Genomic DNA, 12,421 nt, shown 5'->3' with positions numbered 1-12,421 from the left:
TCCCTGGATAATGTCTCTGAATTACTACGCATAAACAACATCTAATTGTATGGCTCTGTTAGACAATTTGCAGGGAATAGAAATGCTGATTATGCAATAAATTGTGTTGAGGAAGATTAAGAAATGGCCTGTACTAACTAAAAAACACATTTCTGAGAAAAAAGTAATTTCAGTAAAGTATTTGTAATATCCTTGAAACGTTTAATTTCTCTCTTTTAAGCTTGATTATTTTTATATGCTGACAAAATGCATTGTATGATTTTTGGGAGGCAATTTCACCTTCACATGTTATTGTTTCCTATTGCATTATATGCTCAAAAACTACATATCCAGCCCATGTGTAATACTGTTAATTCATTTTATGTTACAATTGAAAAGGAACTCTAAAAAAATGTCAATGTTCAGCATTATCTTGAAAAAAAACATTTTACTTTAGAATTATATTCTTTGCCCAATGGTGCATCCAGGGGCCATTGGTTTGATGCTTAAGCAAGACAAAATATCGCTGCATCAACTGATCCTAATCTAGGTTGTCTCTCATTTGTGATTCATGTGGGATTAGTAGTCTGTCACTTGATAAGCTGTTGGTAAACAGCGGGTGGTGACGGGGGTGGGGGGGGGGGGGGGTGGGGGACCAACTGCCAAGACATGACCATAAATGTGTTAAAATCAGCAACTGTTCTCAAATCCCTTAGAACTAACAGTTTTAAGGCTAATTGGAAATCATTTAATAGAGAAAATGTCCTTGGTCAAAGCTAAAGGGGAAAAAAATTACAGACTTTAAATGAAAATAAGCACGCTCAGACTTGCAAAACAGTATATGATTTCCATTAAACCCTTTGGGGGAAAATGCAAGGGATTTTTAAAACCAAAATTCCCTTTCCCCGCGATTTTTTTTTTCCCGCTTTTTAAATTTTTTTTAAATTTTTTAGAAATTCAAATTTCTGGTTAAAAATACCCAACGATCAGCAAACAAAAAGGGGGTTGGGCCCTTCCCGGGGCCGACTGCAAAAATTTAGGCGGCCCAGATAAAATAGATTTTTCTAAGACATTGGCAAGTCATGATTGCCAAAAGCACTCATCAAGATAAAATGGGTTTTTGACCTCATAATTTGAGTCGATTCTGCTTAACAATTGTTAAATTATGCTTGAAATCACTTTTCCCCATCCAAGTCTTTGTAGATTCATAATAAAACATGTTTAAAATGTAAAGACTCAATTTCATGGGTTCAAAATTCAAACGTTTTCTTTACCTTAATGACCATATAAAGGGTTGATAGTGCACATTATAGAATATTAGTGTATTGTCATAAACACACTGTTAACTTCAAAGTGGTTTCATTTAATGATTCATAAATCCTGGGGATGAACCTAGCCATTAAAATCCTTCATAAAATTTAGCTTTATGTGTTACAGCATCTTATTTTTAACTTTCAAAAATGCATCAATTGTTTTAAAAATTTTTTATCAAAAATATAAATAAAAAGGGAAAATACAGTTTTAACATTGCAAACTGTAGAAAAATTTTTGCATGAAATCAGTCACATGGGTTTTTTACCCCGTCAAATTTTTTGTTTTTAAAATTTTATTAATTATTTATAAAATTTTACCAAAAAATTAACCCAAGGGATTAATTTTAAAAAATAAAATTTTTTTTTATTAAAAACCCCTTTTTGTATAATTTTTTTCTGCTGCCTCCCCAAAAAGTAAAAAAAATTTTAAAAAAATCAGTTTTAAGAAAAAAAAAGTTTAAGTTAATTTAAGAATTTTTAAAGGGGTTATTGATAAAAATTTTCCTATTTAAAAACCAATTTAATTTTATTTCTGACTAAAAGCAGTAAGGGTTCTTTTTGCACATTTTGACCGCTTTTTATTAATTTATGTTGATCATAAGTGCTGTTTGCAATGTGTTAATAATGTTCTTTGTTCACTTCACAATATTTTTAAAATTTTCATGGAAATTAGCAGGAAACTAGAGGCATGATGCTTTAAAAATATCACTCAATTAATAAGTAATAGTACTTCAATACAGTAAAAATAGGACTGTACTTAAACTATTATCAAAATCAGATAAAAAAGCTTTAAAGCTTCTTCATGATTTATTTAACATTAAAGCTTTATTGCAACTCTGATATGCTTAAAGGTTTTATGATATTTCTGCAATAAACTTTGTAATAAGATTTCATGCAAAATATCATATTAGTTGGTTCTTATCATCTGTGTGTTATGGCAGTTTCTAGGTTTATTTATTTATGCTCAAGTTTTAAACAATAATATAGTTTTACATCTCTCACCTGTATCAGCACTGGTGGTTGACAGAAATGATATAGGCCTATCCTTTTTGTTGTGCCCCTCACTCAAGTCCTGTATCAACTTTCGATCATCCATATCTTTATGTATTATCTCACTTCCTAATCCTACACTTTCGTTTTTCACTGTTACATCACTTTCAACACTACATCTATTCTCCCTATCTTCACCCCCATCCATTTTATCATTGACACTATCAACACCTTTCTGGTTAATTTCATTCCTCGGTGCAAGGTTTGAATCTAACATAGCACTTTGAACAACAATCCCAGAATCTAACATGCTCCGCCTTATACCAGGTTCCATCAAGGAACCTTTAAGTGACACACTTGACTCTACAAGTGAATTTCTATTAGAATGCACAGATATTGCTGAATCCGTCATTGACCCTCTCATAGAGATGCCCGAATCTGTCATAGCAACTTTATCAAGAAGTTCAGATTTATTGCTAATCACAGTGTTTTCAGTTAGTTCTCTTATTTGTTCATTTTTATCATCTAAAGTGAAAGTACCATTCAAATTTTGTTGAACACCAATATTTGACTGACTAGATTTTATGTTACTATCTTCTTTTGTAAAAGTGGAGTTTAAGGCTTCATTTTTAGTTTTTATGTCCTCTTGTGTGTATGTCGAATTCAGACCTTTGTTTTCAGGTCTGTTATTAGAATCAATGTCATCTTGGGTGTATGTTGAATTCAGATTCACACTACTTCTCAAGCGTGGTTTATTTTCTATATATGGTGTAGAAACTCCTGCTAAATCTGTTTCATCAAATTCAACAGACATGTTTAAATCATCTTGTTTCTCTGGGGTAATGTCTTTATCTTCTGACATTGGTTCTAACGTACCTTGAGAGGTAGCTAAGTCTTCTTCATCTTCATTTCCAAATATCTCATTAAGTAAATCATTTTTATCAAGTGAAAAGCTTGAAATCAGTCCAAGACTAGAATCTCTACTCATCTCCATTGGAGCTGATGCAAATTCTCCATCTTCTATCATCTCCTGGTCAAAGATAAATTCTGGTGAAGGAGATTCTTCGGATGGTTCCTGTGTTGATGTTTTACTTTCAGATTCACCATCAAATGTTATATTAAGATACTGTGCTTTACCGTCACACATTGCTATATAATCCTTATTTAAACTCCAAGAATCTTCACCACCCGAGCTTCCACCAGCGGAATTCTGTAATTCAATTTTTTCATCAATATTAGAGCTAGTTCCATCAGTGTCTTCACCATCAGATGAAATTGTATGCTGGCTATCTAAACCTTCTTCCAAAATATTTTCTTCAATATTTTTACTAGTCACTAAATCCCGCCGCACATAATGTAACCTTGAATAAGCATGTGATGCAGGCCGCGGTAACTTTGGTAATTTTCTTTTAGGCCTATCTATTTCCCTTAATGAACTATCCTCATCATCATCGTCACGTATTATACCATTTTCATCAAGTCCTAGAATGTCTTCATCCACTTCCTCGCATTCATCAACAAATTCACTAGACCTGTTTTGATAACCTATTTCATCGCTTATTGGACTAACATGACATAGCTTACTCTTACTAGGAAGCTGGGAAACTTTGACCGGAGATTTAACAATTGCTTGAATAGCTTTATGATCCAAGTGAGCTACCCTTTCAACTGGTGCGAAAATTCCATGACCCTTTCTACAAGTGAAGTACCTCACGTCACCAACTAATCCATCATGTGTCCCATCTGCTTCATCAATAGCAATACCGCACCATAACCCAGGAGCAAGATGAAAATTACCGAAATAAAGCAGGGTTCCAGTCTTCACTCCACTGATTGTAACTCTATCCCCTATAAAGAATTCCTGGGGTTCAACAGGGTCAGGTGCAGTATTTTGACTGGGACTAGTCTGAGGTATAGGAATTGGCTGTGTTTTTGGAGTTTCAGCCTCTACAGCACCTGTAGATATAGGTGAACTGTAGGTAGTAGAAGGACCAGGTAGTCTCGAAATGTATGATTTTGGCTGCTGCAGGAAGGACCGTCTCTTCTCTTGCTGCTGCCTGTCAGGTGTTCCCGAAATATCACCACCGGAATACTGAAAACAGAAAATGATCAAGGTCACTCAAAAAAATCAAATATACCTTTTTTAATACATCAATTAAAATGGATAGATCTAGCATGCAAGAATTGTGGTTATAAAACTCCCAACTGCTGAATTCTAATTAAGTATTATTTCTCATTTTAACTAATAAAAGTAAAAATTTTCCACAGCTGCCCTTTAGTGGAGTTGGAATGAAATAGGTTCCTGTTTTAAAAAAGAAATAGTTGTATGGCAGATAACTCACACATTTTAGCTATGAAATTAATCTTCATGTCAAAACATATCAGCATACCGTCAGCAGATAAAGTAAACTATCAATACCTGTTAACTTATTATTACAACATTTAACATGTTTCAGATTACTGGCAAGATAAAAATTTCAAGATATCACTCTTAAATAATCCTACTACTCCAGGTAATTTTAAAGATATTATTCACCAAAAAAAATCATCTCGCTTAATAGAAAATGATTGCTTTTTTTTGCTATTAACCATCTTTATTTCATTCCATTTTTTACAGAATTGATAAAAATGAAATACAATCAATAAAAATGTATCAGATTTGAAAGCTTTATTTCATGTTATGTCAAAACAAAAGAGGATATTTTTGCGCCTAAAGCATAGTTCACCATAACCTCAGAATCATTAGATCATTATGAATATATTTATAAAAACAGTTCATTTATATTATGATAAAAACACTATAAATATAAATCAAACCTTTGTGTCATCATCCATTATAAAATTCACATTTATACTCAAATATCCATTATTCAAAATTGGAGATAAATAAGAAAAAGAAAGAAAAGCGAATTCACTATCCCCAGATTAACATCATTGCCCTGAAGTCTGATTTTTTCACTGATACTTTCTTATGTTTTGCTATAGTTAGTGTATCATTCGGTAACAGTAAATAGTAAGATATGGACCACTGAACATAATAATGCATCTCCTTTCATAACACTATAAAAGAACATGTGACGCTTTTTCTCTAACCATGAGGGATTATCCTTAAGGATTTTTGTACTGACAATAAAATCTCCCAGTGAGCCGGAATAAATAAACAAATTAGTGACCTGACATGGATTGATGAGATTTAAAAAAAAAAATTGTAATAGACTTGTACTGAAGTATTAGTCGTCAACAAAACTATAAGATACTGATGCAGAATGTTGCCCTGGTGATACTATATAGTCTATCGATTGTAAAAATGATAACACTGATGATGCTGAATATGATGATGCTGATGATGATGATGATGGTGGTGGTGATGATGATGATCATGATGATACTAGTGATACTTGCTTAAAATGATGATTATTTTGAAGCCACAAAGATAATATTTCTAATGATGTATTGCTATTGATGATCTAAAAAATTCAAATATTGTTTAATAAGTTCCATAACTAATGTATATATATCATTTAAGCACATGAGTGATTACATTTGTACTTATAAATAAAATATATAGCATTTGACTATCATAGATTTAATGCTAAAAACATGCATGTATGTAAAATATATACTGATAATAAGATAACATTGAAATATGCAATATTCAGCTTATTTTTGTTGTTGCATGATAATAATCTATGCTAACAACAAGTGCAGTACATCTGAGATAGTTATGATTATGTTGTTTAACAGGTAAGCAAATAAATGTTGTACCAACAAGCTATATCACATTGATCAGTAAATCTTATATAAGACATAATAAACATGCATGATGCAGGTGTCTCACAAGCTGTTACTACTTTCATCCCTTGTCATTAATGTATATATGGATTATAATCTAATATACAAAACACTTTATGAAATAGGACATTTATTTCAAGATTGGGACATTTATTTTAAGACATGGGTCCTGAGGTTTAGATAACAGCAAAGCTTTGGAAATTTGTATAAAGTATAAGGGTTGAACCTAATAAGTTTAGATTGCACTAGATTTAATGGTTTAACAGACTTTAAAAAATTTTCTCATGTTGAATATGTCTTGTGCAATGATAAAGAGTGTCTTTGAATTTTAAGTTAGTTAATAAGGTTCAAAGTCTAAAATTGATCCATTATGATTAATGTCTAACATGGTCTTAAAATCAACCTGGATCAGATACTTCATTTCCAAGTCTTGTAACTAAAAATATAAATTTCTATAAGCCTAAATTAGGACCACAAATTATCTTAAACTTTATCCCCAGTATAAGTGCATATGTGCAGCCAACCAGACTCTCAACTGTTGGTTACTCAAGTTTTTGTATCTTTATATAGAGATCCCTTAACCTTGGAAATATTATTCCAAATTCAAAGAAGGAAAAATCCATAGCACCAATACAGCAGGTTAAGGGTTTATCACTTGCTGCATGAACGTTGTAACCAATACAGCAGGTTAAGGGTTTATCACTTGCTGCATGAATGTTGTAACCAATACAGCAGGTTAAGGGTTTATCACTTGCTGCATGAATGTTGTAACCAATACAGCAGGTTAAGGGTTTATCACTTGCTGCATGAATGTTGTAACCAATACAGCAGGTTAAGGGTTTATCACTTGCTGCATGAATGTTGTAACCAATACAGCAGGTTAAGGGTTTATCACTTGCTGCATGAATGTTGTAACCAATACAGCAGGTTAAGGGTTTATCACTTGCTGCATGAATGTTGTAACCAATACAGCAGGTTAAGGGTTTATCACTTGCTGCATGAATGTTGTAACCAATACAGCAGGTTAAGGGTTTATCACTTGCTGCATGAACGTTGTAACCAATACAGCAGGTTAAGGGTTTATCACTTGCTGCATGAATGTTGTAACCAATACAGCAGGTTAAGGGTTTATCACTTGCTGCATGAATGTTGTAACCAATACAGCAGGTTAAGGGTTTATCACTTGCTGCATGAATGTTGTAACCAATACAGCAGGTTAAGGGTTTATCACTTGCTGCATGAATGTTGTAACCAATACAGCAGGTTAAGGGTTTATCACTTGCTGCATGAATGTTGTAACCAATACAGCAGGTTAAGGGTTTATCACTTGCTGCATGAACGTTGTAACCAATACAGCAGGTTAAGGGTTTATCACTTGCTGCATGAATGTTGTAACCAATACAGCAGGTTAAGGGTTTATCACTTGCTGCATGAATGTTGTAACCAATTCAGCAGGTTAAGGTTCATCACTTGCTGCATGAATGTTGTAGGAGGTAATGGAGACAAGGTGGCTCTTGTTTTTGTTTTGTTTCCTGCCAGCAACATTAAAATATTATGAGTAATATGAAAGTCTCCTGAAGAAATATCTGACATTGCAAAACTTCAGATAATTGTTATTCAATCAATACTTAAGTCTGTTCATTTTCTTTCTGCATCTGAGAATGTCTTCCCCATTATCAACAACATCAAAACATAGAACTGCAGTGTATACAACTATTGTAAAGTTACAAATAATTTTAGAATATCTTTTGATGCAGAATAATTATCACAGATCTTAAAGAAATAGGCATCTAGCAAAATAATTAATCCCTTCATTCCGTTCTAATAATCTATTTACAAAGATCTTAAAGATTATCCATAAACTTTTTTATACCAAAATTGTCAAATAATTTTCATTTTTGTATGTTTTTGTAGGTTGTATATTTCCATATGGTAATTTTTATTTCTTGGCTTTCTTTTCGTAAATCATGCATGCATGTGCACAAATCATATTGTTTGTTACTTAAACATTGGCAATATCAATCATGATAGATGTATAAGGTATCATGGCCCGTCCTAGGAACACCTTAAACTGCATGACATTTTATGAGGAGGTTACAAGAGGGAGTAATTGGAGATAATTGGAGTATGCTTCTTTGGAAACTTTGTAAATGCTCATGAATACTGCTGCATACTAATTTAAACCACGGGGGATTCTATAAGAATAATTCTCACTGATGTTATAAATAGTCTAAATTAGAATTTGGTTTATTAAATTGATATATAGTTTTAACCTTTATACCCTAAAGAAGCTCTGTCTCAGAACATATGACCAATGTATGATTACAATGTAACCAAAGCAAAGTGTTATTCTTGCTTTCTAAAGTGCATAAAGCTGCATATAAGCCACAAAAAGTATTGTTTGACTTTAAACTGAAGAATACCTCCAAAATGCTTGTATGAAAGAAATATGGTAGTTTGTGAATAGCACAAAATTGTTACTTAAAATAGCAGTATAATATTTTGGCCTGGAACATTTTATTCTCTTTACATACGATATTCAGTGACATTCTATGTCACAACTCTTTCAAGAATTGACCATAAGATTATGGAAACATTACAATTTCACTGTTGATAAATTTTATAAAAATATTTCCTAAGATATAGCTTAATACCCTTAAAGTCACTAATGCATCTGTATTGTAGTCTTGAAAACATTTACAGTATACAAGGTGTTACAGCAGTTAAACATGTGACAACTATTTACTATGTTAATTAAACTACATGCTTGTGACAGATTGGACAAATGGAGTAGTGACAAAACTGTAATGTAAATATCAAACTGATTGACAAGTAACAACTGTTTGACAAGGTTAAATGTGAAGAAAAACAAAACTGGACATGGCCATCATGCCTGAATTGTCTCTCATGTATTTTTGTCTCTGCATCATCAGACTGTGTTACAAATCAATCCAACAAAGTTGAAGGTCAACCAAAGGGAAAGTTTGTGACAAAAACTGTCATTTGTCTGCAATCCCCACAACCCTTTCAAGTAACAGTGATAAATGCTGCAAGTCATACATATAGAAATTTGGAAGCAAGTTAGTGGTAACACCTGACACTAAATCATGGTGGCAATTACGAAAACCATTATACAGCAAGTAACCCAGTATGGCACCAAACAAAAATGGAAAAGGGCTAATATAAGTGCAGAAAAAGAGAGGGGTGGGCATACCACTATTTTTCAAATTGAGGGGTGGACATTCCACTATTTTTCAAATAGGATCAAAAAGCATAACCAGAAGGGTTGATATGAGAACTAAAGAGACAAGTGTGGGGTGTAAGGGCAATGGTTGAAAAATTGAAACCATGGGTTATAAACTTCATTATACACTTCAGGCATCTTCCCTCCAAGATAAAAGCAACATTGTAACAATAAAAAGTGAAAGAAGATAATAGAAAGTTCTATTCACTTCAAAATCATATTCTTCAGACTTCAACTTCCCTTATTGTTATTTTAGTTATACTGCCAAATTGTTGTAAGATGACTTTCTAAAGTACAAAAAACAACATAAGTATAAACATCATTAACACTAGATCTACACGCATTATAATTTATCTTTGTTTTTTAAAGAATGTTTTTTATATTGTATTTTCTTTGATCATTTTCCTTTGAACAAGATAATTATACTCTCTTGTAAATGAAGGTTTAACACTGTAACACCAAACTTTTGCCAAAATAGAAAGTACTGGATGCTCACTGTAAATCAAATTGCCAAAGTAAAAAAATAACGGTAACTCAGGTAGTTATGTTACCTGACTTGTTCATTATGTACCAATTTGCTTACAACCACCAGTCCTGTACAAGTAATCAAAACAAGTTTCCTTGAAATACTAACATTGTTTTAAGGCTGCAGGGGTTAATATTGGCGTTCAATGCCATTAAATAATGGTGTCACACTGTTTAAAATCTGTATGGACTGACACATGTGTGGGTTGATAAGATTAGAATTTCCACAGATAATCTTTATATACATAAATCATCTCTATCTCAAATCATCACTTATTTAACTCTAAAAACAGCCCATTTAGATGACAACAGACTGTATTGACTCTGCAACAACAGAAATAAAACATGAGCTATCTAATCAATATTTACAACTAATTAAAACTGTCTAAATCAATAAATCCAATCAATGGCCATACAGCCTAACAATGTTTTAGAGAAAATGAGTGAGCGAGACTGCTTAAAAAATATCTGAACAGTTGCGATTGTCTATGCCCAATAAAAATTACAGTATTTCCTGAACATCTGGTGACAAAATTCTAATACATCAAAAACCCTTTAAAAGAATTAATAATTATGATCAGGAAAGGAATCATAAAGGGACCTTAATAAGGGAGTCTAAAAGGAATACTCCGAAACTGCGTAGTATAACGATACCAGACAGGAATTTAATATAAAAAAATTTAATTTCTATAATTTTATAAATAATTATAGAGATGTACTAATTTATGGTGCTTTAATGGTATGTTAAAGACTTAATAATATGACTTGAATTAAATGTATGCCAGGCAGTCTTAATTACTTGTATAAAAAAAATTTTCTCTATGAATTATGATATTGATTTGCTCGTATGTTTGGCAGTAATATCTGATGGTTGGTTAATTAAGTGGTTATGATAATTTATGATATATGTAATTGCTTCCACCAACTGTTTGACTGCTGATATTAAACACTGTATACATCATAATTTAAATCAAACCTGGCTATACTAAGGTTTGAGTAGTTCTAAATTTTGATTCTTTTACAAATTTGCAAGCCTAATGGGTACAAGACTTTTAATGAAATTACAATGCAATGTTTATCAATATGATAACTCAACTTACCATTTTCAATAAGTATAACTCTATAATTTATCCTATTCTAAAGAATAACGCTACTCCTTCCTTAAACGAAAAGAACATATTTTTTTACAAGCACTCTTTAGCGGAAAACTGTTGTAAATTTCTGTCACTCCATAACTAAAGAGTCGAGTACAGTCCTCTTTCGTCAAGTTTTTCCTTCATTTGGATGCCTTCAGACATTATAGTAGTGATGCAATGTGGGATTTATTCGGACAGCTTCTGCGCATATCCCTATCGGGTTAATGTATGTGTGATCCATGAATGAATAATTAAATCCACGCGGCTTCCTATAATCAATAATTTTCCCCGTTTTTCCCAATTAACTGTTTTTGAATCAATAGAATAAGAGACAGCAGTGATCTGTTTACATCCATGAGAAACACTTGCTGAATACATTACAACAAAGTCTTATAATGTACCTACTGAATTTCCAATAATTCAGGAATTTGGCTCATGTAATGGGACTATTTTTTATGTCATAACTTCTGCCAAATTACATATTCCGAGAGTAGTGATATGTTCTTATAAAGAGGATGCAAAAGTTGCCAGGCAACAAAAACTAACCAGTTCAGTTGTATTGATTTGTAAAATGGTTCAATCACAACACTACAGTACCGACCAAAGGGAGTGCTGTATAGAGTATAGAAAATAGGCAATATAGATATAGAGAAAACAATCAAATGGTCTCAGGAGTAACCTTGAACAATAAACTCATATAAATCTACAGTTAGCCTTCTGATATAGTTGCTATTTTTCAAACCTCATATAATATTAAAAAGCAATATCAACATATCTGCATACTTTTATTGGTAAAATGAGATGATTTAAAGGGAGTGAAATTACTACTGGCCAAGTGTATGGTAAATATTAAGTGCTGCCTCTTTATTAGAAATACAGCTATACAATCTCATCAAACATGAACTTTCTACTATCAAATAATTAACTGTCTTAATAAAGACTCTTTGGGGAAAAACACAAATAAATAAATACAATATAACAAATAAAACATAAATCAGTATTAATATTGGTTCAAAACTTTTATACTATACTAAATGTCAAATGTAAACACTTCTGAAAAATGGTAAGGGCACAAATTATCTAAATGGAAAAACAGGACACTAGAAATACTGCTGCTACAGGTAAGGGAAGCTCCCCTAACCTGTCAATCTATTTGGATGCACAGTCAACAAATGAAGGCTGTAAAATCAGTTCATCAAACTAGCCTGTAACTTGAGATATCATTAACAGTTTTGGAGTTAGGAGTAATTTTCAGGACATCGATGTATCATAAACTTACAAGTGTAATGAACAGGCAAGGCAGCAGGCAAGTCTACATGCTCTGCCTTCTTGTTTTGGAGGACCATGAAAATTTCTTATTAAAAGACAGACAAGAAAAGCATTGATGCAGATGCAAAGCATCAAAGGGCGTCCAAGCAAGAAATGCAGCAAGTGAAGATGAA

General features: G+C 32.4%; 1 protein-coding gene across 4 annotated transcripts in view; it reads right to left on the bottom strand.

Moving 5' to 3' along the window:
- Window positions 1–12,421, bottom strand: part of LOC132759065 (CAP-Gly domain-containing linker protein 1-like) — a 108,907-nt gene that overhangs the window by 72,991 nt on the left and 23,495 nt on the right. For all 4 annotated transcript variants that reach the window (XM_060750787.1, XM_060750789.1, XM_060750790.1 and 1 more), the window contains exon 4: window positions 2,295–4,374. In XM_060750787.1, the coding sequence (XP_060606770.1) occupies window positions 2,295–4,374 (2,080 nt within the window). The remainder of the gene's footprint in view (window positions 1–2,294; window positions 4,375–12,421) is intronic.

Source organism: Ruditapes philippinarum, unplaced genomic scaffold (genome assembly GCF_026571515.1).
Source record: "Ruditapes philippinarum isolate M1 unplaced genomic scaffold, ASM2657151v2 ctg2709_1_1_1_1, whole genome shotgun sequence".
NCBI classification, from domain to species: domain Eukaryota; kingdom Metazoa; phylum Mollusca; class Bivalvia; order Venerida; family Veneridae; genus Ruditapes; species Ruditapes philippinarum.
The sequence above is the reverse complement of the archived record's forward strand: the minus strand, read 5'-3'. Positions and strand labels throughout refer to the sequence as shown.